This window comes from Leuresthes tenuis, unplaced genomic scaffold, assembly GCF_036924035.1.
Source record: "Leuresthes tenuis unplaced genomic scaffold, fLeuTen1.0.hap1 SCAF_12, whole genome shotgun sequence".
Taxonomy (NCBI): domain Eukaryota; kingdom Metazoa; phylum Chordata; class Actinopteri; order Atheriniformes; family Atherinopsidae; genus Leuresthes; species Leuresthes tenuis.
Window position 1 is genome coordinate 30,073,148 of NW_027325366.1, and position 27,423 is coordinate 30,100,570.

At 39.6% G+C, this 27,423-nt stretch overlaps 2 protein-coding genes across 5 annotated transcripts; both read left to right on the plus strand.

Annotated features, from left to right (window-relative positions):
* The first annotated feature begins 247 nt into the window (after nt 1-247).
* Nucleotides 248-14,165, plus strand: hao2 (hydroxyacid oxidase 2 (long chain)). Of its 4 annotated transcripts, none has more exons than XM_072397439.1 (9): nt 248-279; nt 3,775-3,840; nt 7,665-7,817; nt 8,369-8,520; nt 9,487-9,770; nt 10,306-10,524; nt 11,412-11,570; nt 13,514-13,583; nt 13,688-14,165. In XM_072397439.1, exons 2-9 carry the CDS (start codon nt 3,824-3,826, stop codon nt 13,741-13,743), a joined length of 1,110 nt encoding a protein of 369 aa, XP_072253540.1. In that variant the 5' UTR covers nt 248-279; nt 3,775-3,823; the 3' UTR covers nt 13,744-14,165. The 4 variants fall into 4 exon arrangements, with proteins under 4 accessions (XP_072253540.1, XP_072253539.1, XP_072253541.1 ...); XM_072397438.1 differs by having other exon boundaries at nt 250-279; nt 10,303-10,524; XM_072397440.1 differs by lacking the exons at nt 248-279; nt 3,775-3,840 and adding an exon at nt 7,073-7,195 and having other exon boundaries at nt 10,303-10,524.
* Nucleotides 14,166-15,744: 1,579 nt separating this feature from the next.
* Nucleotides 15,745-27,296, plus strand: LOC140319691 (kelch-like protein 9). The gene is made up of 11 exons (XM_072397437.1): nt 15,745-15,783; nt 17,204-17,257; nt 18,028-18,158; nt 18,655-18,830; nt 19,216-19,348; nt 20,003-20,199; nt 20,359-20,434; nt 20,659-21,216; nt 21,492-21,671; nt 21,928-22,041; nt 25,776-27,296. The coding sequence occupies exons 2-11, from the start codon at nt 17,253-17,255 to the stop codon at nt 26,270-26,272; spliced, it is 2,067 nt and encodes a 688-aa protein (XP_072253538.1). The 5' UTR covers nt 15,745-15,783; nt 17,204-17,252; the 3' UTR covers nt 26,273-27,296.
* Nucleotides 27,297-27,423: the final 127 nt, after the last annotated feature.

The window sequence follows — 27,423 nt, forward strand, 5'->3', positions numbered from 1 at the left end:
GCGATGGTGTAGGACGGGGGGAAGGAAGTCCAGAATAAAGGACAGAGAAAAACGGGAAATGTTTGACCTGAGCTTTGGTGTTTTTTGGCACAAAGAAAGGCCAGGACAAAAAGTGCTGACGAGGGGCTTATCTGGTATGGAGCCAAAGTGGGCGGAGCTTCTCGCTGTGAGGGGGCGGGGGTGGATAAGGGGTGGGGGCTGCACTGAACTTTGACATGACCCCATTACATGAGAGGTGAGCCGACATTACCGCAGGCCCGCTAAACGGTTCAACTTAAGGTAAGACAGAGATTTTATCCACTTCATTACGTGTGTTTTGTTTTTTTCACACTGTGTGCTCTTTATCAGATTCATCTATATCCGTTGTTTTCCTTTTACCCCAAATGGTAGAAACCCAGAGTTTTTCCACCAGGCAAATGAATATCAATAAAAACGTTATCAGGATGGGTTTTAGGGTCTGAAGGTGATGAGCAGAGCAGAAAATCTGTGAAATATGTTCATTTCTGTGAATCATAAACTAATGTGGGTAAATCATCACCTTTTCTGAAAACAGTAAACCAATTACCAAACACCAAGTTTTCTAGAAATTCACCTGAACAATGTGCTCTCAGCAGCCATTCAGCTGGTCTAAATGACTGCCACCTTTTCACAGACTACACAGGACAGAGGCTCACAGTCACCACAGAAATACAACCACACTGGGAAGAAAAACACAACTGCACCTGAAACAAAAAGGAGAAATAAATCTTATTAGTGCTGCCTGGTGGTAAAACACATAACAGTAAGATTCAGGAATGAGAAGAAAGAGGAGGAAAAATTCTGCACTTAATTATGTGTGTATACTGTATTATCACAGTTAATATTTAATCATTTTAATCCGTTTTTTAAGACACAAGATGTTATTTTATATATTGCCTCAAAAACATTCAACAGAACTCAGTAAGAAGGATCGTACGAAGTGTAGTGCAACAATATGCGTTGTGTCATTTATACTGTCTTTATAAGCGTATAGACGCTTACTTTAAATCAGAGAACGCACGTTTCCTGCTTGAAGATCTGACTTCCTTCAGTACTGTACTGCCCTCAAGTGCTCAGAGTTGAACGCTACTGTGAAAGGGTTCATTGGAAAGATGTTTCTAGATGACTAAAACTACATATGCTACAGAATGAAAAGCTTATTTAAGGAACAAAATATCTCACACACACCTTAACATTTGGGCACAATTTTTTACATGCTTTAACTTTCTTCTTTATTTGTGGTTAAAAAGCTTAAACAGTCAGTCTCGTGGAGGTATTTTCTTCCCTAATGTATTCTAGTCTTACACTTGGCATATTTCATGTTTATATGACACTATAAAAAACTAATCATTGTGTGTGTCAAACCAAAAGTAGACTTTTAGAATATTTGTACACGTTAGTCCGACTGAAATCACACGATAGCGAAGCTCTGTGAAAGCTGTATACAAACAGCTTATCGGATCAATAAATGTGGATTTAAATTTTCTGTAATGACAGAATGTCTTCAGGATCCAAGAAGGAGGCCTGTTGCCTTCAGCCAAGCTCTTAGGAATGTAATGATTCTGATCCTGAGCCAAAGCCATACTAACACCCAGATTATCCGGTTGGGGTTTGAATCACACTCATCTTTTTACATCAATTTGCAAAAACAGTCAAATATTGATTCAGCTGAATTCCCAATAAAGCTGCTTTCATTCGCATATTCCTCATTGGGATAAATAAAGTATTTGTTCATTTCTGGAAATTTTTCTTTATTGGATGGCTAAACATGTCGGAAACTGGCTGAAAATTTTCTTTATTGGATGGCTAAACATGTTGGAAACTGGCTAAAAATCAGCCCAACTTGGGGTCCAGTAAAATCCTGATTATATAACAGCAGCGTCATTTGATAAAAATCACCGTTCAATCAACTTAGAAACAACATCTGTGCAGTGAATTCAGCTAAACTTACATGTGCGATGATCTCCCACTAAGAAAGTTAGAAGAGGCAGAACATCGAGGACATTTTCTTACACAGTCCATGCTGGATAGATTTCAAGCAAGAACTAGATAAGAAAGGCCATGTACTGCATTATGTTTCAATAATCAGTAGTCTATTTACCTGCTGGCTAACACTTGAAATTAAAAGCCAATTAAAAGAATTCATGCCCACAAAGTGGAAGCAGGCATTAAAACGATAGAAAGGCTTTTTTTGTTGCTGATTCCTCCGTTTATCATGTATCAGGAAAGGCAAAGGACAAATTGAGGGCCAGAAAGCATGCTTTTCCATATATTACTGCTCTGTGTAAGCCTGTGGCATCTGAGATACACTCAAGAAATCTTCTGGTGTCGGTGTCATGGCAACAGCAAATGCAGCAAATATCTTAAATCCAATTAATTCAATTCAAAATTAGCCTAATTCTGTCATACAGAACCGATTTAAAAAAACAATTTCCTAGCTAAGGAAACCAACAGATTGCACCGAAACTTCTCTTCGGTCCAATCTCCCGTCCTGAGCCTGAGGCGACTGTGGAAAGGAACGACTCCCTTTAACAGGAAGAAACCTCTGGCAGAACCAGACTCAGGAAGGGCGGCCATCCACTGGGGTTTGAGAAGACCGAAAAGAGGGGGACAACAAACACCGTGACATCATTCAAAGAATATCTGTTGAGACAGGGAAACACAAGTTAATAACCACAATAATGCCAAATGTACATAATGAGGACATAAAAGGGGGGAAAAGAGAGCAAAGTGAGGAAAGGTGTGACAGATGAGGGCCCCCAGCAGTCTAGACCTATAGCAGTGTAACTATGGGATGTTTCAGGGTCACCTGAGCCATCCCTAACTATAAGCTTTCTCATAAAGGAAAGTTTTATACCTAACCTTAAAGGTAGAGAGGGTGTCTGCTTCCTGAACCCAAACTGGCAGCTGGTTCTGCAGAGAGGGGCCTGATAACTGAAGGCTCTAACAACAAAATAACAAAATATCTAACAATGAGATCTTTAAGATATGATGGAGCTCGGTCATTAAGAGCTTTATAGGTGGGGAGAAGAATCTTAAATTCTATTATGAATTTAACAGGGAGCTAATGAAGAGAAGCTAAAACTGGAGAAACATTATCTCTCCTGTTAGATCGTATCAGGACTCTAGCTGCAGCATTTTGGATCAGGGCACAGGCCAATAATAAAGATTACAGTTGCCCAAATGCATGAGGCAGTTTCTCTTGTTCCTGATTTTGGCAATATTACAAAGGTGAAAGAAGGCAGCCCTGGAAACCTGTTTTATATGTGAGTCAAATGATGAATTCTGGTCAAAAATAACTCCAAGGTTCCTCACCGTAGAACTAGAAGCCAAAGAAATACCATCTAGAGTAAATATATAGCAGATTTAGAAGATTCTTTAACACAAAAATGACTTAATGGATGAACAACCAAAAGAAAATTTAACTGGTGTCTTTGCCACAAAATTGAGCATCAGAGGTAAGTTGAGTAAGAACAGCTAAACATGCATTTTGGAAAGAAGTGGATTGAATTTTACTCCATAATATTCTGAAGACTGTAAAAATCCAAAGTGGAGCGCTTCAAGAGTGTTTTGCCTTGGCCCTCACGGTCCCAGAACCTGCATGTAGACCTAATAAGGACCTTTTAATCTATAAAATTATATTTTGTTCATTGTAATTTTAGTTGGTTATTATGGTTGTTATTATGGACAAATTGCAGAGTCACTATTGGTGGGAGCAGTACTACTCACTGTGCTTTATGTTCTGGCTGTGGACAGTTCACAGGTTATGAGCCTGGCCGGAAGGAAGAGCTTCAGCTGAGAGAGAATGAACAGTTGTAATCGGTGAGTAAACTATAAGGGGTAAAATCGGTTCACTCATCTCTGTGAAGATGTGGTGAAAACCGCAGTGAAATCTTCACAGGGCAGGAAAATAAAGCTTCACTTATTTGCCTTTATTTTGAAAGGAAACACAAAGAAAGATATGTAAGCACACTATAATAAATCCATTTCAACTGTAAATGTATCAGATCATTTACATACACGTTTAATTTGTTGATTGTCAATCAGTGAATATATTTAATTGATTGGAGCGTGGCAGTAAATTCAGATTTACATTTGGAGAGTTTCCCCCATGTAAGCCCAATGCTTTAGGTGCAATTTTCAATCAATTGTTCTGTTATTTCTCATATCTTTTATTATGTGTGACAGGCAGTCAAGCCATTAACTGTGGTGATAAGCAACTGAAAACCATCATGTATGTAAGGGTGTAGAAAGTGTAGAAAAGGGCAAAACTGTGATTTAAAATAAGTAAGTTATAACAGAAGTTGGTCAGTCACATAGGTCTGACACCTGCAGCCACTAGATGGCAGTTTTGTCCAGGCTTTTGAAATATTTGTGTCTGGGCAACCATGAAGAAGCAAAAATATCAGCAGTATCAGGCATGGTGCAATTTGTCTCTTGATGCTTCATAGCTGAATAATCTTATGGCTTTGTCATAAAGAAATTAGAAGATAAAAAAGCTGCATATGAATGCTGTGCACCATTTATTGCAACGACAGCTGCAGCACCTACCAATGCAAAGCCATTCTCATAAGCATATGCAACCAGGCTCTTAAAAGGAGCATTTCCCTGCCTGTGGTGCCTCCAGTTATATGTGAGCAAGTTTAGCCAGGCCAGGTACCAAATCTGCTTGAAGTTCATGCCAGCTGTATCTGCAATTACAGAAAGAAGTACTTGCGCATGCTTATCAAGTTCCACACATGACTTCACAGTCCAAGACCTTCAACTCCACTTCTCTTCACAGTCATGTATCAAACCTGTCCCATGGTTTGGGTTGGCCTGACCTAAAAAAATGCCATTTGGAAATCTGTTCGAACTGGAGGGGAGTCAGATGCATGCAGCCTGAGAAAAAGAAACATGAGCTCTCAGACGGATCTGGCTCCCAAGCCAGCTTCATAAGCATGATAATAATACTTATCAGGGGTAATGCTAGATAAGCTTGTCAAATTTGCAAAATATTCTAAACACCAAAGGTAAAGAAAAAAAGATTGCATTCATTATGGAAGATAGCAGACACATTATGAGTATTCTGAGTTAATTTAGGCACTTATTGTTCAGTTAAGACATGGTACAAGACAACCAACTTTGCACACTAATTCCTAAGGTCAATCATCAATTAACCTAACATACATGTTTTTGGACAGCGAGAGGAAGCCAGAGACCTCAGAGAGAACCCAAGCACACACAGGAAGTACATGCAAACTCCACACAGAAGGGCCCCAGCCAGGATTTGAACCAGGAACCCTTTTGCTGTGAGGCAACATTGCTAACCACCACACCACCGTGTGACCCTAAAAGATAAATAGGTTTTAAAAAAGCTTAATAAAGAAGAAAGAAATTAAAGAAGGGGAACAATCTCATGTCCTCCCAAAGGGATCAGGTTTAAATTCAAACACACATTAACTTATCATTATCTGAACATAAAACACTGTGAACACCGACTTCAAGAATTTCTCAGGTCGTTCAAACTTGTTTTAAAAACTGAGGGATACATGTCTCATCTAGTTTTATGGTTCAGGTTTGTCGTGTTTTTGCTAATTTGGTACATTCACTGGAAACTGGGAATAGGTTCCTCATTCCCAATTTTATTACTCTCCATTTGTTATCATTGCCAAAATCAGCAGCTCACATAGTAAACTTAAAATAATAAAAAATTTAATTAAACAGAAGATCAGATAAAGTTCCAGTGGGGTAATTATTCACCATGTTGTGAAAATCAACTACATAACTGTCAATTATAGCTTATTTTGAATAGAAGTTCAACAAAGCAAACCGAGAGCCATCATTTTTAGAGTTGTGAGTAAAAGCAACACTTTTGAAGTACAATGAATGCAGCATATGTTCAAATTTGGAAGGACACAGAGATCTAAAAGGTGGCTAAAGGTTGTAGGATCAGCAGTTGACGTTTCTTCAATGGTCTGCTGCTGCTTACAAACAGCAAAAAGCCACTTCTCTCAGTGGTTTGCCACTGTGGGCTGGTCGTCGGCCTGTTACATCAGTAACACACCTTAATGCATATGCAGATTTTCTGCCAACCACCCAGCTGTGTGACAAAAGGTGCCATAGATCTGCATGGAGTTATCCGCACAGCCAGCACCCTTAGGCTAGCCTTTTGCTGTAGAACTGCCGAACATGAACTGCAGATACACTCTCAGCATCCTACTTTACCTGGTGTCTCACCACACTCCAAGTATCCAAGATCCATTTCAACAACTGGCTGTGCGGATAGCTCCATGCAAATCTATGGCACCTTTTGTCATTAAGTTGGAGTTTGGCATAAATTTTGCATATGCATTAAGAGGTGTTTTTGACGACCCACCGTGGCAAACCACTGAGAGGGGACCTTTAGCCCCTTTTAATCTGGGTCCTGCTGTAAATTTGGTTTAGCTGGAGGATATTTTATTTAAAGGTCAGTTTTACAGAATTTTGTCAAAAAATTCTTTCTAAGATATAAGTAATTTAATGCCTGTGACAGCCGATCAAACTAAAAAAAAAACAAATATGCGCATGTGTAAAGCCTAAAGTCACAACAACGGTTATTTCCTTGTTGTTGCACATGCTACAGAAAGTTTTGTATCCATATGTGTCAAGCTGTAAGCATGCAGTTAAGTTAAGAATGTTTACATTTAGATGACAGACATTAGTCAATGTTGAAAAGTCCAATACTGGCTGTATAAAAATGCCTCATGCTAATAGTTGTGATCAAGTGCTGAAAATCTGTTTTGGATGCACATTAACTTAATAATCTCAATACAAAAAAGGTTCTAAACCATGAATGGAAAGACAGTTAAAAGAAGATTATTCATATCGCAGCACCCCCTGTATGCATGTGTACCAACACTGTGTAAATATGTATGCTGCACCTGGAGCACTGAGCCCTGTACCAGAGGCCCTATGTCCTCACTATAGTTGGAATCACCATCAGCACATCTGCAGCTCGTGTAAACACAATAAAAGCAGGGGTTGCTGTTGGGCCACATCATGCTTTCATAGCAGCTATATTCAAAAATCTCATTCTGTTCCAGACAAAAGCAACTGTGTGGACAGGAGGTCTGGCACAGGTGCAGCAAAAAGCAGGACAGCCAGGTTTTAAGAGTTAGTTTTCTTGCTAACATGTCAAAGTGCAGAAGCCTGACTGGTGAGTTATTGATTGATTGAACTACATAGGCCAATAAAAGGGGAGTTTCAGGTTGAGCTGTGATGTCACAACTTCAGTTCGTGCTCGTTTCAGAGGGATTTGTTTTTTTTTATATGAGATAATCTGTGGTAAGTATTGAAGCTGTAATTTCACTCATGTATTTTCTTTTTATTATTACAAGTTTAAACTTGCTTGTGTGCCGTTGTTGCTCAAAGGTTGTTTTGATACATGCAGTGCAGCAAATTTACTCTCCAGACCAAACTGGATCTGTTCAAAATAAAAGCTCTGAGTGGTTGTTTTAAAGTTTTAACATAAAATGCAGCATTTAACTTAGTCATCATGGTATAACATTCAGTTAAGAGATGTTTTGCATGTAAAAATCAATCAGAGGATATGGGGAAATATTTTGTCTTGGGTTAGATATTAATAAGCATTGCACTGAAGCTGTTTGAGCTCTTCTCCAACACAGAGGGGGAGGTCAGTGTGCAGAGATGGCTATGGTGTGCCTCACAGACTTTGAAGAGTATGCTAAGGGGCATCTTTCAAAAGCCACCTGGGATTATTATGCAGCGGGAGCCGACGAATGTTGCACCAGAGATGACAATCTCCTGGCTTACAAAAGGTACACTGAGAAAACTAAAGTTCACCGAGACTTTTATGGACATCTACATATGCAGAAGTGTTCTGTGTGCATTAAATTTGACATCACAGTATATGCTTTTAGAACAACAAGCCTATCACTAAGGATTGTTTGCTGATGTGAGTGGAGCATGTTAGATATTTCTAAGCACTGATTACAAGTTTCAGCTTCAGAATAAGCCAGAGTGCTCTGCCTGTCTACATGTAGAAATGTAAAACCTTTGCACCAAAGTAAAACATCTTATCTGGTCATGAGAGATTTGTGTTTGTCAGTGTTTCTGAGCAGGTTCAATTATTCTTTCATATAAATCAGATTACATTGTATTTTGAAGAGGCAAACTCTTAGAAGTTCTTGTGAGTTTAATTATGCATAATTACACATCTATACAAAGTGTTTACATTGCTCACCTCACACTTGTACATTTTACTCACATTTAGCTTCTGTTCTGCTTCAGATGATCACAACATGGCTTCCTAGATGATCACCACTTTACATTTCATGGGTTGTTGTTAACATCTGTACTTCCCGTTCAGGATCCGTCTGCGGCCTCGCATCCTGAGGGACGTGTCAGTGAGCGACACGCGCACCACCGTGCTGGGGACAGAAATCAGCTTTCCTGTTGGTATTGCACCTACAGCGTTTCACTGCCTGGCCTGGTATGAGGGAGAGGTGGCCACAGCGCGAGGTCAGGATTGTGTGCTTTTGGGAGTGATACTCATTGCATGTTCATGTTCATTTTGATCACACTTTATTACTTTGTTTTTCTTTCTTGGTCAGTCATTGTTAAATTAAAAGCTGGCTTTTTCCATTGGTTTAGGTTTTTAGAGCTAATAAAACTATTTCAGGAAGTCAAATATCCCATCTCATATGAGCTTAATCATGAGGGATTATTATTCAACTAAAAAGGTTCCCAACAAGTCTACATGTTGTAGATAAAAGGTTTTATTCAAACAATACTGCTTTTTTTTTGCACTTACAGATAATTATTCAAAACTTTAAGCTCATAGGCTTTTATTTTAATAAAATGTACCCCAAAGCTAAGTAATACATTTACACAAGTAGCTGAATGGTGACCCATATGTCACATACTGTAACTTGTGTCTTGTCAGCCTAATAATGGCATAGAAATAATTACAGATAAATTATATAGCACACACAAAAAAGGGACTTCCAGGTGTGCATAAATTCAAAATAAAACTTTTACTTGGGTTAGTTTCTCTGCACGTACACACAAGCACATTAGCATGATGCTGCACATTGTTTCTTTCATCCGACATGCATGTGTCATCTCCAGGACCCCTGCGTTGTCCACAGTACCTGAGTCAACTCCATTCATAGACACCACAAATTTGCCTGATCAAAAACTAGCTGCTAATGTGAAAGGACATATTAGTGCATGAGTTAATAAAACAAAATATTACAAAATAAGATCAGGAAACAAGCTAATTAAATTCAGTGAACAAAACAGCACATCAAATGCATCATAATGGGGGGTGTACATGACCAACACAACCATGGGTCCCACACAAAGCCATGTAACAGTGTAGAATAATGTTCTAAAAGCCACTTGGACAGCTTGTTGTGACACCGAATCATTTTTTAACATGTAAATCCCATCTTCAGTCATTTCAATGATAATTTCACCACACAGCCACCGAGGCCCTCAACACCTGCTACATCAGCAGCACATACTCCACCTGCTCTGTGGAGGAGATTGTTGAAGCAGCTCCAAATGGCTACCGCTGGTTCCAGCTGTATGTGTACCGGGACAGGAAGCTGTCAGAGCAGCTCGTGCAACGAGTAGAGTCGCTCGGCTACAAGGCCCTGGTCCTCACCGTCGACGTGCCCTACACAGGAAAGCGCCGCAACGACATTCGCAACCAGTTCAAACTGCCGCCGCACCTCAAGGTCAAGAACTTTGAGGGATTATTGCAGGTAATATTTCTACATATTCAGCAGGCATCTATAGTATGTAACAACATAGGAGAAAAATAATCTGAGAAAAAGATTTACTAAGGTTTGACTAAAGAAAAGTAGACAAACCAAACAAACATGAGAGGACAAAGCTTAGTGGTTTAGTAGTTCACTAATGTGCATTTGTATGCTTATATTTAGCCTCCACTTTTTATGTTTGTACTGGTATGTTTGTCTTTTTTCTTTTTATTACATTTCCATACTGCTAACATCTATCACCCTCTGCCATAATTAAACTAAATAAATTACTTACTATTTTTTTACATTTCATAAAAGTCATATCATGAAGTTTTGTTGTTTTTTTTATCAGAAGTGACCAGTTCTACTTGTAAAATGTGGTTCAAATTGTAAGTTTAAATTGACTCAAAAGCATAAGAAGAATCAAAGTTGCCTGATAATGAAAGTTCAAGCATTATGAGTGCTACCAGAAGTGCAGCACATTTGGATAAGTGGACACTTAAAGTGGTTGTACTTGTACTGTGTGCACTCGAAGCAGGAAAATGCAGTCCCAGAGGAGTACGGGGTACCGGCCAACACCTTGGACCCCTCCATCAGCTGGAAGGACGTCTACTGGCTGCAGTCCATCACCCGCCTCCCCATTATCATCAAGGGCATCCTGACCAAGGAGGATGCAGAGCTGGCCCTGGAGCACGGTGTCCAAGGCATCATTGTGTCCAACCATGGGGGGAGACAGCTGGACGGAAGCCCGGCCTCGGTAGATACTGAACATATTACTCACTATTTACTGTGCTTTATAATAAAATTACATCAGGGTGTGCAGATTTAGAATAAAGAATAGTGACTGGATTCAAAACAGTAGTGAGCTGCCAAAGTAGCTGTAGCAGTAATGAAGTGGTACTTCACAGTAGCTCTGCTTTACTATCTGTAGCAGAAAGAAGCTCTCATCAGGAGATGGATAATGAGATTGATACCATCCATCTGACTGTTCATACCTCCAAAGCACTCTAATAAAGCCTTCTTTTTTGTTTCATCCTAACTAAATGAATCCTGGAGCTGTAGGACTTGTAAAGCTGACTTCTGGAACCTCCATGTGGTCTTTGTGCTGCGGGTTTAAAGCCCAAGTAGAGCAATGATAAGTTGCTGGTTTACTGATTTAACAAACAGGATGAAAAGTGTTAATAAGTGACCTTCAGAGGTGCTGGTAAGCAGAAATATGTTTCCCCCTGTTTTCACTCTTCATGTTAAGTTAAGCTAAGCTAAAAGTGTCCGGGTTTTAGCCTCATATTTAGTATACACACATGAGAGTCAAGTCTGTTTTTGTTGACAATTATTACAGTTTATACAAAATACAATCGCCTCTGTCCCTAATCCTTAGAATTTTATTATTACTGTTACATAACTCATGTTAAGAGGGTTAAGAACTATTTCCCCAGTACAATAACTTCAGCACTGGTATCATTTATCAGTGATAAAGTTTGGTTGCAAACAGCATAAGAGTGTTATGCAGATGTTTAAGATCAGCGTGCTCCTGCATTAAATCTTTCTCAGCTTTGGGTAACTTAAAGCAGATATGTATCAGACCACCTAACCGTACTGTTAGTCATATTATTCTTGTTACATTTCCAACTTTGTTGCTAACAGATTGACGCTCTGGCAGAGATTGTGGACACGGTGCAGGGCAGGATTGAGGTTTATGTGGACGGAGGAATCAGGACAGGAAGTGATGTGCTGAAAGCGTTGGCCTTGGGAGCCAAGTGTGTGTTCATTGGCCGTCCAGTAGTGTGGGGTCTTGCATACAAGGTAAGGTATTTCCTTTCATTTAGCTCCTGGTAAAAACTGGTGGAGTCACCACTCTTGGATGATGTACAATCAGTTTTTTCTTATTTTGTAAGAAAAACTAAAAAAAACTAAAAAAACTAAAAAAAAAACTATTCTATTTATCAGTGTAAGATTCTGGTTTAGTAAAGAATACCTAAGATATTTTTAATGTCTTAGAAATCAATCATTTTCTCAGATGAAGCAGAGGAAAAACACATGGAATCACGTTTTAATTAGAACTTTAAAAAACAAGTACCTGAACAGGTCTAAGTATACAAATTAGTGCTTATGGAGTGCTTATGCTTAGGAAACATGGCCCCAACAAGAGCTATGGAGAGGGTTATAACCCTGAGCAAAAAGTATGCTCGAGTATAAGTATAGCAAGTTCTTTAGTATAGCAAGTATACTACGAACCATATAATTGTAGTGTACTAGAAAGTAAACTAACTCAATACTTCTTCGGACTGAATTGGAACATTTTAAGTTTACAAAAGTAAAAGTACACTCATCTATATACTACTAGTGTACTAGTTATATACTTCCAGTCCACATTTTAGTTTACTGAAGTATACTTTAAGTATCGGCGACCTTGAGTGTCATGAAAGGCGCCTAACAAATAAAATGTATTATTATTATTTATTATTATACTTTTATGAACTTAGAATTACTAAAACAAAAAAAAAAAAAACTTGCTAGTTACCTAACATATTACTTGTAGCACACTATTTTTATTTATGCATTTGGCAGACACTTGTATCCAAAGCAACTTACACTGGTAGGATCAGGGAGGGTGTTGCCTAAGGCTGGAGGTAGTACCTTTCCTGCAGGGTATTTGAACACACTATCCAGCTATTTATCTAACATTTTAAAAGATACCATACAGTGTATTTACAAATACCTGCTTAAATCATTAAAGATGTGCATTTCAACAACAAAGAGCCTCTATGAAATCAAGTCCTTCTTTGCTGAGTCAACAACTTGACATTATTCTGTACTTGGATCAAGATAAACTAAGTATTAGTACTTTGCGACAGAAAGAAGTAAGAAGTATACTAAAGTACAAGTATAAGCTTTAGTATAAGTCTTAGTATTAATGTACTTAGTCTTAGACTTTTCTGTATACTTTTCAGTGTAAGTCAAGTATATTTCACTATACTATTCTTAAGTATATAAAAGTAAACTTCCAATATACTGCCTCAGTTTTAGTATAAAATAAGTATACTCGTAGTACACTTGGATAAACTACTTTTTGCTCAGAGAAAACTTGTTGGATGCAGGTCCAGTGAATCATAAAAAGATGACTGACTGAAGAAAACAAGCAAATTTCCACAGTCACTGATGATTTGGGGTTGATGTCAGATGAAGGACCAGGAGAGAAGGCAGTCATCACACACTGTTTTCACGTTCTAACAATCGAAAGTTGGTTTGGTGATGCTGAGCCACAGGGCAAAGGGTGTTCAAACTTCATTTCAAGAAAGGCATATTGATGAGCTGCATGGTGGTGTGGTGGTTAGTCGCCTCACAGCAACAACTAAACTTTCTCTGTGGATTTTGAATGTTCTCCCGGTGCCAGCTAGGGTTTTCTCCAGGTACTCAAACTTTTTCTCCCACAGTTAAAAAACATCCACGTTGATATACGCAGCTTCTTGCCCAAGAGTAGCAGAGATAGGCTCCAATCCCCCCGCAACCCTAAATAGGATGAAGTAGGAATAGAAAGTAGATGGATGGAAGACATTTCAATGAAATGGCCAACAATCCAGTTCAAAATCTATGGTGGAAATTGAAAGAAAATGGTCCGTGACAAAGCTGAAAAAAAGGATCATTAACATCCTCTGTGTGTGCTGATTACATATGTTTTAGCATATCTTTCAGACTGAAGCCAAAGTGTTGCAGATACAGGAAATATGTCTTGTGTGATCTCTCAGGGTGAGGAAGGAGTGAGGGAGGTGCTCCAAATCTTGAACAATGAGTTCCGTCTGTCCATGGCTTTATCTGGTGAGTCTGGGAGGTTAAATCACTAGAATTCAAAAAGTGACCTGTGTAACCATGCTAAAGTAACTTGTGTAACTCTTTTTTTTTTCATCATTTACCTGATGCAGGTTGCAGGAATGTAGCTGAAATCAGCAGGAACCTCGTTCAGTGTTCCAAACTCTGAAAGGCCAGCAGAGGGCAGCGCTGAGGGTGATAATGATTCCAAAAATTCAGGACTCACCAATGAATCGAACAGTCAGAGATGAGATTTCATCACGACTAAAAATCAAAACTCGTTACTGTCGCGCCTGCAGGTTACAGTGCATGCGAGGAACGTCCTTACTTTACTGGAATTAACCTCAGCCTGACATCTAGGGTAGATTCAGACCAGTTAGTGTGAGTTACAGAATGTCCTGGGGAAGCTCAGGGTGGTGGTAGAATTAGCAAATGATTGATAAAAGTGTTTTGATTTGGCAGTTGAATGGATGGAGGCAGGTATTATGAAAGCAACAACTCTCTTTTGGTTTTATTGTAATGAACACTGTACACTGTAGTTTGAATGCCAGTGCTTGTGCTTGAATAAACACCTGCTAAAGGGAAAAAGGATTCTCTGTTCTCTTCTGGATTTGTTCAAATCAGATCTTAGCATATGTAGCTGTGTTTTGACCTCTCGGATATTGTTGTAGAAGGCCTCTGATGTAGAAATGAAAGAGTTTTCAGATTTTTTACATTTTAGTAAGTTTTTAGGGAAATGTTGTTGTAAATTTGCAACGTTGGGCACAGTTGGGAGCAGAACTGTCTGGGGGCACCTGCAGGCATTTCTCCCCGAATGAATTCAGCCATGGTCTGAGTTTCCAGAGTTTGTTCTTCTTTTCCATCTCTGACGCAGTAAAGTTGTTAATCATCCTAAAAGGAACAGACGCCCGGAGCACTTACAGGTTCACATTCCAGACCATTCGCACCTGTCCCTGAACAATGCAACAGGCATCCTCACAACAACTGCAGAACATTCAGAACCTGTTTTTCTATCTCCTAATGCTACTAACTGCTGCTTGGGCAACCCTGAGAAAAACACTTCAGCATCATTTTGAAGTTAAAAAACAAAGAAAAAACTACAAAGATACAGAGAGTTTCACATATCCCAAACAATTTATCCACGTGCTTAATTGTGGTCTAAGCTAAACTAAGTGAAAATTTAACAGAAGAAAACAAAAACACAATTTTACTACATTTTGTTTTTAATTTGTGATCATGTGATCAGTGCAGAGTCCTGATGTAATGTGTAAGGAGCTCAGGCTGTTTTCACCACCACTCCGGCCCAACGTTGTAGAATTACAACATAGACATAACAAGCTCTAAATCAAATCTGATGAATGTTTTTCAAGATAATTAAATATGTACATAAACACACAAAAAAATATCTAAGCAATTTTACGTACTTTAATCCTGACAAATTCAGCCATGCAAAAAAAGGAGATGAGCTCAACGGGAAATTTGCAGGTAGACTGAGTCCAAGGCCAGATGACCAGAGCTATAAACACTTCTTCTATCCGCAGCATTGTGAGGACAAACAATAGGAGCCATTAACTATGTAAATGTGGTCTTGAGAAAAGAAAAACATTTGCAGGCCTTTTTTAGAATTGTTAAAAGTTACAGGGTTAATGATTACAGTGTTGTGTTCGGTGATGTGATCAGACGCCATGTCAACTCCAGGTCACATACCCACCAAACTTCAGGTAGAACAGTGAATTATAACACCCCCTTTTAAAAGGTCAAGCACCAAATTTTATTTTAGCTTTCATGCAGAACGTGACAATAAGTATCTCATTAAAAGTATGAAAGGCAGCTGTCAATTTAAGCAATGCATTCCTCCATTTTGGGTTTCATGTCTCCAGATAATCAGAGGCCTTTAAGTGTGTCAGAATACTTTAAAAACAGTTTACGAGGCTCCATGACAGTATCACAAGTGTGGCGTAGCTGGGTGGAGAACATCAAGATGCGGAAAAGACGCAGACTGAGAAAAGAGAAGTGGCACAGGAAGTGACTGAGGTCTCGGTTAAGTTGAAGAGACGGTGATGCTAACTCAAACACTCCAACTCTTAACCCAGCTGGCGTGCTGCAGCAGGCATTTTCTGCTAAGTCTTCCTCTCAGGGTTCTGGTTGGTTAGACGAGCAGGCTGGAGGGAAGCCTCGGGTCCAGTCTGCTGAGGAGGATTTCTTCCAGGTAGGTCATACACAGATATCAATTTTGTTTAGTTTCAGCTCTTATGTGAGCAACCTGCTTGCACAGCACTTAAAGATAAAGTACCGGCGATACAAATATACAGTATACTGCATATTAGGTTCTGTTTTATCTGTACTTCATGATGAATTTAGGCTTAGTACTGCTATTTGCTTCTAATTCTGTACAACCACTAAACTAATTTGAATACAGTTTAGTGAGTATCTATGACTGCTGCTTCTCTTCATAATTACACTTGTCAGTTGAGTCATGTCACAATATCTTATACAAGAGGGAGTTTGAGGCTTACTAAAGAACGGTGGCCCAAAAGCTCGTCACCCTGTGATTTCAATATTTGTGTGCAAATTAAAATTCTTGATCAATTGTTGTGGGTGGATATAAATGTGAGAAAAGCGGTCGTAAAAAAGGGGGTAAAAGGATTCTTTTTTACCACGGAAATACTTCTTAATGACATGTGCATCACATTTTAGTCAGTGTTTAAATGTGTGGGAGGAAACGAGAGTCACTTTACATCTTTCATACTTGATACTGCATCTTACGAGCATGATAGCTATAACATCTCTGTTGGTGTTAATCAGTTAAAAGTTCCACAAAAGTGCACTGCAGGGAACAATAATGTGAAAATCTGCAACAGGGATAACGTACAAATCATAATGATGGTATCTAAATGTGACAAGGCACATTAAACGGGTTGTTAGTCACAGATCCAATATAATCATGAGATGAGAGGCTGTAATGGGATGTATATAAAAAGGAGAACTCTCCTTGGATTGGCAGTTATTTGTTAAAGGTTACATAACTAATAACTGTTTCTTTTTTTAACGGATAATTTAATGAGACAAAAACTTAAAATGTAAAATAAACTGCTTACAGAAAGTAATCAAAGTAACTTTTGGCCTTGTTCATTTTGCAGAAGTAATTTTTAATTGTGTTTATCCAGTTTTCCAGAGAAAATGCAATATTTTCTGCGCATCCTTTTGATATAATCCAAAAGTGTTCAGATTTTAATACGTTTCGTGTATTGAATCCTCAAACTTTATTCAACACTGAACTACATCAATCCTTTTTATGGAATATGACATTACAGACTGTTCATAATTACTTTGTATCATCTATAACTTATTGGAATTGTACAGAATACACCTTTATTTGTCTACATACATATGTGATATATCTATATTTATTCATCTGCCAAGCAAGGCCAAGCCAAAGCTTTAAGACAGTGGGACAAAAAACACTCATATTTTTTGATTTGTTTGTCTTCATTTAGCTCACCTGTACAGCACAGGATTTCCTTTAAAAGGGTTGTCGAAGCAAACTATACAACCAAACGATCCCATGTAAAAATCTGTTAATTAAAAATAATTCAGTCCACTAAAGCTCTAATTTTCCCTCCTCGTAGAAAGTCTCATCAGCGCAACAACAGCCCTCAACCCCAAGGGGCCAATGAGATGGGGTAAGGCAGTTTCTGCGCTTCAGTGTTTCAATTTCTGTATTTCAACATTCCTCCTTACTGTATTGCACATTCTCTGCAACATTTCTGTGAGAAGATGTAACAAAACCAAATTGAGCTTAGATAATGAGTGATGCTGCTAAATCAGGGTGACTTCCTGCACATGTGCATCTGCATTAAAGCAACTGATATCTTGTTAATTTACTGTATTTAAATATTTAACAGGATATTTAAGGACGACTCTTTTTGAAATATTCTTGAATGCCAGGTCAATGAAAATAAATCTCACCAGCGTTAAACAATTTTTTATCGTATGTGTTTACTTATTTTAGAAGAGTTTTTTCTTTAATATCTGTGTGTTGTCGTCTTGGGAGTTTAAAAAGGAGAAGCGGTGCACTTGAAATTGGTTCCTCTTTTTATAGATTCTGACGCTCAGACCAACAAAACAGAAAAAGGAGATTTCGTAAGCTGCGTTAAGGAAATGCAAAATAGAAGCTAAAGTTAAGATGAGACGTTAAACCATGGACAAAGTGAGAGTGAAGGACGTGGCATGGGAGAAGGAGTGTAGAGACACAACTTGGAGTGAAGATCATCTACTTTAAATTAGGATTAGTTTTGTCCTCCTTTTATTGTTCGTGAGAGGTTAATCATTCCAAATCCATCTAACTGTAATGTCTGCAGATTCACTTCCATAATTCTGCTAATTCTAATTATTCCGAAGATCATTCTGTAAAATAACGTCACTAATAATTGCACCGACTCCTCCTCTGCAGTCTAAATGGAGACGACAGCGGGCCGAGCAGGCTGAGCCGCAGACTGTCTCGTCTGGGCAGCCGGCATTCCAGAGATCCTCCGAGACCTGCAGCTCAGGCAGAGAGACCTCCTGCTCCACCTGTTCATCAAGGTGAGTGACATCAATGTGCCCCATAACTAAAAAGGAAATAAACAATATGTTTCCCTTCAAAGGGAAACATTTCAATTCAAATACAACATTATAATTTAACACTGACAAGAGCCATTTGACTGACACTTCACATTTGTTTTTATCTCTGTCACATCTGAAATATAAAAGATTCCTCAACAAAATGTACTTTAAGTATCCATTAGAAGCTTGTACCCAGTAGATGGCTCTGAACAGTGTTCAGTTTACGCCTTAGTGTTCCCTCGGTGCATACAGACTTATTCTGATGCTTTGACCTCTAAAGCTGTCCAGTTTGATCCCATTAAGGACTTTAAACATATTTGAAGGAAGACAGTTATTACTATTCTTAGCACTTTCTTGTGCTTTTGACTTGGTACTTGTTATTTGTGCTGTATTGATGATTATGTTCACGTCCCACTTGAAGATGATTCACTTCTCATTATCAATATATGTCATCAATTTGTATGTGGTGTTAAAGATGAAAGGCCTTCTCCACCAGCCCCCGTTCTGCCTCCAGAACCATCTCCAGCTCCTCTCCCCCCACCCGTGAACATGCCACCGAAACGTCCCGACAAAGCCACAAAGCCCAAGCTTCCGCCTCGACCACTTTCCAAGATCTTCAGCAGCAATGAGCATGGATCAGCTGTGCTACAGGTACATAAACCTTTGGTGGTTCATGGAGTTTCGATTTCAAACAGTTTATCATGTCCAGATGAACCGCTACTTCAGTTTCCCAAACATTATGCATAAAACATCCAGTAAATGTAGGTTTAATTTTATTTCCTTGTCTATAATAATTATTTTTGCTCTCAAATTTGGGTCATAAACCTCTTTCAATTGACTTTTTCACAAGATTATCATTCAATTTTCATTCAAAGAGAAGCAAACTTCACCTGTTTAGCACATACACCACAATAAAGAGCCAGAGAAGATGCAGTAGAGGCCACCAATCCCATAAACAGGTGTTCCAATATTAACTTGTTATCATTAAGATGCATCATATCATCCTATTCATACTATAACATTCCTTTCCCCATAGGGTTTTGATGTTTTTCGATCAGATGAGACTCTCTGTGACGTTGTCTTGGTTCCTGGAGACAGTAAGGAAGCTTTCCCAGTCCACAGGGTCATCATGGCTTCATGCAGTGACTATTTCAAGGCAATGTTCACAGGTTTGTTGTTCTTTCTCTTAAAGTTGACGGCAGACAACTCAGGAAAGTCCAAGAGCCAGGAAACAAAATGATAGACAAAGTCAAAAACCTTTTCAGTGCCCCTGTGACACTGCAGTTGTTTAAATTTCAATGGTTTGGTGTGATTTTTATACGGGTTAGGGTTAAAAAATCATTAGATAATCCAAAATATGATAGTTTTACTATTTTAGTGATAACTTTGCCACCAGAGGTCAAAATGCTGTCCAGTATACTGAGTAATCTTTTGATTAAATTGCCCAAATCTGTCCATAAGTAACATTACCCTCATAGAATCAACTCATTATAACTCATAGTTTCACTTTTAGATCAACATGCTCAAGTAGTTAAAGAAAAGGAGGAAGTAGGTGTTGAATTCAAACTCATTTTTACATTAAACTCCTTTCAGCTGCAGCCTCACAAAAGACGTTTATATTAAACCGCATATGGAATTACTTCTGTCCTATAATCTTCCTGTAAATGTCTGAGCAGACAGTCTTTACAGTGTTAGCTGTGTCTTTGTATCTTGCTGATTGTGCACTTGTGGCATCCTGCACGCTCAAGACAAATCCTCTCAAACAATGCAAATTCATGCTTTCACCTTGTTTTTGTCCCTTTGCACATGCTTCTCCCGTTTAGGAGGCATGAGGGAGCAGGAGATGAGAGAGATCAAGCTGCATGGGGTCACTAAGACTGGCTTAAAGAACATTATAGACTTCATTTACACATCCAAAGTCAATCTCGACATGAGCAACCTCCAGGACACACTAGAAGCTGCAAACTTCTTGCAGGTCATGCCCGTCCTAAACTTCTGCAATCAGCTTCTGAGCAGTGAGGTGAGACGCTTTTACGTTTAATGTCACATTGAAGCTGGTTTATTCCCAGGGGGCTTCTCTGACTTACAATACAAGACTTAGCAGCAGCACAGGAAATATAATGTTGAACAGACAAATTGAAAGTAATTAATCTATTTTCTGTGTTTCTATTTGACTCAGATCACCATTGATAACTGTGTGGAAGTTGAGCACATTGCCACAGACTTGCTACTGGAGGATGTTAAGCTGAATATAGGTGAGTAAAATGAAAGTTCACACCAAGCTGCAGTATTTGGTGGGATGAGTGTGGGTAAAAGTTAAACCCCTCTCTGTCTTCAGTACTATCTCTTTCCATTCATTATCTGTCGCAACTTCTCATATTTAAGATGATAAAAAACTGAATGCACTGTGCATAATTTTGGTTCCAAAACTATAAGAAACTGGGTTATTTTGATGATCATTCTTTTTTATTGAACGTAGGTAAGTTTGTGAGCCAGAACCTCGCGGAGCTGGTGCAGTGTGGTCGTTACCTGCAGCTCTCTGATGCCAGCATGGCCGACGCTCTGGCGAGCAACTCACTGAAAGGTTTCTCTGAGCTGGAGCTCTACCACATCGCCAAAGGATGGCTGAACCATGACCCTCCCAAACGCAACTCCTCTGTCTACACCCTGATGCGACACATTCGTTTCCCACTGATGAGCCCCACTGAGCTGATTCAGATCTCTCAGGACGACGAAGGAGAAAGCAACTCAATGATGCGCTCCGAGACAGCTTGTGTGAACCTCCTGCTGGAGGCCAGCAACTACCAGATGATGCCTTACATGCAGCCCGCCCTGCAGACCGAGAGAACGCAGATACGATCAGAGGACACACATATTCTGGCACTGGGTGGTGTGATGCGGCAGCAGCTGGTGGTGAGCCGGGAGTTAAGGCTGTATGATGAGAACACCGGCTATTGGAGGGCTCTGAAGCCCATGGAGGTGCCCCGTTATCAGCATGGCGTGGCTCTTCTGGGTGGCTTCCTCTTTATTGTTGGAGGTCAGAGCACCAACAGTTCACGCCACGCACTCACAGGGCAGAATTCACATCAAGCTTTCAATCCACATGAATTCATTTTACTTGCGATAAACCAAATCAGTTTGTATCAGATTGCAATACTTATGTTTTTAGTCCATACAAACTATGTGACAGGAGACAAAAAGTGCACACATAGGATGTTGCATTTAAATAAACAAGACACAAAAGTACAAGTTTGCTGTCGCTGAAGTAATCATAATTTCAAATTATAACGCTGATTCCTGTTGTCTTCTCAGGTCAGAGTACATATGACACAAAGGGTAAAACGGCCATAGACAGCTCCTATCGCTACGACCCACGCTTTGACAAGTGGCTTCAGATTGCTTCCCTTAACGAAAAAAGGACTTTTTTCCACCTGAGCGCCCTGAAGGGGAAACTGTTCGCAGTGGGAGGAAGGAACGCCTCTGGTGAAATTGGTGAGCTGCAACAAATATTTTTCTTTTTCTACAACTGCTGTCTGTTGATACGTCATATATTTTCAGAAACATATATTTATCTACTGGAGAACTGAAACTCAGTTCAGTTCTGAAATAAAAAAATCATAATACTTCCACTAGTATTCAGAGTGTTCTGCACTTTCTCTCTAGTTCTACTTGATTATAACTGTTATTATTTACTTTATTGCCTCTTGAAAACAAATTACAAGCATCCCTCTGTGGTTTTTTTTATCAGACACGGTGGAGTGCTACAACCTGAAGAAAAATGAGTGGACCTTTGTGACCAGCATGGTGGAGCCTCACTATGGACATGCTGGAACAGTTCATGGGGGCCTCATGTACATCTCAGGTGAGACAACACAGCCAGAGATCTTTGCAGAATAACATCTTGCATTATTTGAACTCATTTGACTTCTTTGTCATTCATGGAGTAGATTCTCTGAGATGAGTGCAACCATGAGTGAATGTTTGATCTCAGTTTGCAACATGTAGACACAACTTGCATCTCTCTATTGAATTTGTACTTCTAACATTTGCATTGTCCTGACAACATATTTAAGTGCACTTTTGTTTTTAGAGCACAGTCATAAGATGACATGAGATCACAATTAAAGCAACAAATAAATATTTAAGAGGCTAAAATCATCCTTTGATTGAAGTTGTCTTCAAACAGCACACTAAAACAGGCATAGTGGTGGCCTCTTTAATAAAAAACAATGCTAAGACCTTTTGCCTAAACCACAGCTCCTGTTAACACTTCCTCTTGTAAAGAATCCGTGTAACTTTCAAAACTGACTCAGCTTAAGTGCTTAAAGAGAAGGCAGTGCCCTTCTTTTGTTTCTTAAAGATGTCTCATCCAAGACACTGATGACATTTTGATTGGGAGTTTCAGGTATTTAACCTCTACAGAATGAAAGAATTGTCTGGTCCTCTGTCTCAGTTGTTGAGTTTAAGAAACACTGCATGGATGGGGAAAGATCCTCATCACTTTCGGAGTTAAGGGAAGCTTGCTTTTGCAGTAACGATACTAGCACTGACAACTCACGGACAGCAGTTTGACACACAGCTGAGGGCAAATTTCTGAGTACAGCAACCATATAACCACATTTCCTCTAAAAGGTTAGTCACAGCTCTGTAACCGCATCGATGCAACTTTTATCTACAGATAGTCACTATTCCCACAGTCACTTGCATCAAGAAAGTCAAACCAACAGTTGTTTTGCAGTATCAACAGACAGCTTTCTGTTTCTTTACTAGTCATGAATATCTGTCTGTAAAAACTGAGGCTGTTGTGAAATACATTTTTTTTTTACTTATAGACAAAACGCCACTGGCTGACCTATTTGAAACCACTTCCTGTTTAGTGGAAGCCTCATAAGCTGCTCTGACTCTGAGCTCAGTTTCTTTGCAGCGTGGACAGGAAAATACCTTATGAGATAGCGAGCAGAGATGGGTTTCACATGCAGGACTGAGAACCAGGAAGCTCAAAGACCTGTGGTTGAGGTGGGCCTCAGCAACTTAAAACCAAGTTCGATCTGACAGTTCTCAGAGGCTACATCCTGCTGGTAATCATGTGCTTGATTCAGCACATACACTAATAGCCTTTTGTCACCCACGGTGCTAACTGTACAGCATAAACTATACAAAAAGCCCGAAATACTTCAGGCAAAACTGCAAAATTCACCTCATTTTTGTTCAGTGCTGCAGGTGTCCGTGTAGTTCAGTTTGTTTCTCTGTTTCAGAGACAGAAACATCTGTCTTATCACTGTGTTATGGCTCACATGTTAACACAAACAGCTGTCTGGCAGGGTTACATATTCAGTAGGAGCAGCTGTGAAAAGCTGCCAAAAAACAACAGACCAAAAAAAAAAACTGAAGCAATGAGCCATCAGTAAAAATATAAAATCAAAAAATAGTAAAGTGAACAATCAGCAGTTCCAAATTCATGGGCTTGTCGACATGTCTTCATGTCTTGAATATGGTTGCCATGTTTTTAAACGTGCACTTCTTTCATGCCTCTCTGCACGAGTGTTGTTCCAAATACAACTTTTGTTGTGGCAAGACATGTAGTGCACATGAGTTTCACCGCTACAGCTTCCTGTTCCACATGCACTTACTGGAATAGTGAATAGTCATTCAATTAGTCATTTGGAAAGTGGTCCAAAAAATTTGACTGAAAACCCAAACCCAAAGAAAACTGGTTATTAACAAGGAAAAACAACACATATTCAAGTTTTAGAAGCTGGAGCAAGTCTGTACAGAGTTTCACTGAAAGATAACAGTTTATACATGTGTTTTATAAGCATGTTATAGTTTAATTAGAAAGGTTAATAAAATGTCATATCTATTTCTTTAATTCAAATGAATTAAGATGGCAAAAAGTATAAAACAGATTGAAAGTCCACACTTAAACGGCTGATTTTAGTCTCTCTTTGTCATAATTTTTCTTATTTTCATTATTCTTCGCTATCATGCACTTCCATACTGTGCAGCGTGCGGCTCCTTGTGTCAAAGGACACTTCCTCATGTGGAGCAGCTGGAAATCACACCACCAGCCCTCAGATTGTGGAGCACCACCTGAGTCACACCTGCTCTGTCTTACTGTAATACCGTTACACTAAACAAACAATCCATCCAATTACATTTTCAAATTCAAAATCATGTTAAAATGACTGAAAATTAGCTCTAAATTCACTTGATATCAGAGCATCCAGTGTAGTGGCATGCAGGGTCCCTTCTAAAAAAGGCTTCTTAAACCAGTTTTTTTTTTTTTTTTAATTAGTGCATTTCTTTTCCACTCACATGTGGGGGGGGGGGGGGTCGCCATCATTCCAGTACCCCACTGAAGTAATGATAAAGCCTTGATAATCTACCGTTAAGGTAAATAAAATCTGAGGAATACACCTGTGAACAGGACAGGACAATTTATTATGACAGAACATGCTGAGTATGGAAGCTGATGTCTGCAAGCTTTGTTCAAAGCCAGGAATCCCCCTGAAATGCTCACAGCTGCAGACCGCAGCAGACAAACAGGTAGCACACCCACCTTCCTCTGAGTGGGTACGTGTGTGCGGAGGACAACTTCACAAAAAATACAGTTTTATACAAAAACATCACTCATCTGCTGTTGCTCGTTAACCAGCCACTTTAATTCTTAGTCTGTGTGTCACCGTCACATAAAGTGACATAAACTAAAATACAGTCAAATTTTCAAGCCATTTATTCTGCCTCTTATCTGGAACTGGGTTATAGAGGCAGCAGGCTGATCACAAAACCCCAGATTTAGTCTTCCAAGTCACATCCTCCAACTTTTCTGAGGCGATACTGAGGTGTTAGCAAGCCGGCTGAGACATTTTGGCCCAATCCCAATCCGCTACTGATTACCAATACTATCCATCCATCCATTTTCTATACCCGCTTAATCCGCCTGACGGGTCGCGGTCTGGAGCCTATCCCAGCGGTCATCGGGCGAGCGGCGGGGTACGCCCTGGACGGGTCGCCAGTTCATCACAGGGCCACACAGAGACAAACGAGACAAACAACCACACACACGCTCACTTAAGAGTCACCAATTAACCTAATATGCATGTTTTTGGACGGTGGGAGGAAGCTGGAGTACCCGGAGAGAACCACACCACCGTGCAGCCCCATTACCAATACTAATTAAGCCCTAAAAAGGGGGGCACCTAAAGTCTGCAAACAATGTGGCAGGGCCCAAATGTTAGGTCTACGTAAAGGAACTGGATCTGAGCTTTAATCTATTCAGCAAATCTTTGGTCTGCTTTGAGGCATCCTGTCTGAAATACCCTCTCTGTGAGGCAAGCGTAAGCTGATCCCTTTTCAGTTTAACATTCTGATTTTACAAAACAACAAATAATACTCTAAAAAAAAAATAAAAATGTTAAAGTTCACATTAGTAGTTTCCAATCATCATAAGCCAAAAGCTGGGATCATTCAGCTGGATAATGCCTATTTTTATCTTGAGCATTTTGAAACTGTTATTTACATTTATTTGGGTTGTTTTTATTTCATTAAAGTAGGATGAGTGCCACTTCCACTCTTGATTGTTTTCTTGTCAAACAGGTGGCATCACTCGTGACACTTTCCAGAAGGAGCTTTGGTGTTACGACCCTGTCACTGACACTTGGAGTCGACGGGCTGACATGATGGAGCTCCGCGGTCTGCACTGCATGTGCACGGTGGAAGACAGACTCTACGTCATGGGCGGGAATCACTTCCGAGGCAGCAGCGATTATGACGATGTTCTGGGCTGTGAATACTACAGCCCAGACACTGACCAGTGGACGGTGGTGGCGCCAATGCCTCGGGGCCAGAGCGACGTTGGTGTGACAGTGTTCAATGGGCAGATCTACGTGGTGGGAGGGTATTCCTGGAACAGCAGATGCATGGTTGACATTGTACAGCGTTACAACCCAGAGGAAGACGTGTGGGACAGGGTGTTCAACGTGCTGGAGCCTCTGGGGGGGATTCGAGCCTGTACAATGACTGTTCATCTGCCAGAGGGGTCGGTGGATGAAGCTCAGATACAAGAGTGCCCTCTGCCAACAGCTAAGAGCTGATAACCGTGCACGGGGGAGTGGGGACTTTCTCACACTGTGGCAAAAAGAGAGCAAAACAGGAAATAGTGTGGTCGGCAAATATAAACTGCATATGCAAATAAGGCGGCTACTAAACATTAGCATTCAACAGTTTGAGACTTTTGCACCTTTCACTTCCTGTTGTGTAATTTCCTGTCCTGTCATGTGGTGTCAGCCATGTAGCTTCTCACCTGCTCTGTTTGCTTGCATATCTTTAGTCTAAAGTTCAGCCAGCTCCCAAAGTAAAAGATCAGAACTGCCATCTATCTTGGGTTGACTGGGCACTCATTGAGGGAGGATCACTGTGTCATTGTTCAACGTTTAATCAGGCAAATCCATCCCTACGCAGAAATGAAAGGAGGCCCCAGTATGGCATTAATTATAAATCACTGTGTAAAACTGGCGTTATAACACATGCTATCATTGTAGTTTATCTCTAATCTCAAATGAATAAACTAAATCCTTTGCATTATACAAAGGCATGATGCAGCGTGTAAGCAAAAAGCCACAGTGTGGCCTCTAACATTCACGAGTTACACAAAGTCATGAGATTAGCATCTATACAATGGCTACAAAGTCTTCTTTTAGTTACATGGAAGTCAAACTAACCGCCTGAAAGCAAAAGTCCCAATTTTCACGGCCCTGCCAAAACCATAATGTGCAAAGCTGTAAAGTCAATGCCTCACATCAAGTTTCAACTGAGTGTTTTAAAATTAGTTTACATGTTATAATTCCCTGATGACATTCATTAAATATCATTAAAGTCACAAGTTCTTCCACAGCTACAAGCACATTAACACAAACACTCTGAGCATGTGACGTCAGCAAATGACGCTGAAACTACCCTTGAAATTTCACTCTTCACTTTCAGATAAGACAGCTGTCATTTTGGCTTCCATGGCATAAGCTTCGAAGATTAGATACAAGCTTCTCAGCACACATGTAAATGATGCAAAAAATGTTTTATTTTTGTTGTGGAAACAATGTACAAAGCTGATTTGAATAAACATTTTGCTGTGCTTTTAACTTAAAAAATTGCTTTGATATCTATATACAAACACACATAAAATACACAATCTACTCAAAAAGAAGTCTGTACAATTTCTAATAAACAAATAAAAAGCATTGCCTTA

Excerpts from the sequence above, each read along its gene's own strand:
- hao2 (XM_072397438.1), top strand. Across the intron at positions 10,525-11,411 it reads TGGACGGAAGCCCGGCCTCG|ATTGACGCTCTGGCAGAGAT; the intron begins GTAGATACTGAA and ends TGTTGCTAACAG. Across the intron at positions 11,571-13,513 it reads TGTGGGGTCTTGCATACAAG|GGTGAGGAAGGAGTGAGGGA; the intron begins GTAAGGTATTTC and ends GTGATCTCTCAG.
- LOC140319691 (XM_072397437.1), top strand. Across the intron at positions 18,159-18,654 it reads TGCTCCACCTGTTCATCAAG|ATGAAAGGCCTTCTCCACCA; the intron begins GTGAGTGACATC and ends GTGGTGTTAAAG. Across the intron at positions 20,435-20,658 it reads GGATGTTAAGCTGAATATAG|GTAAGTTTGTGAGCCAGAAC; the intron begins GTGAGTAAAATG and ends TATTGAACGTAG.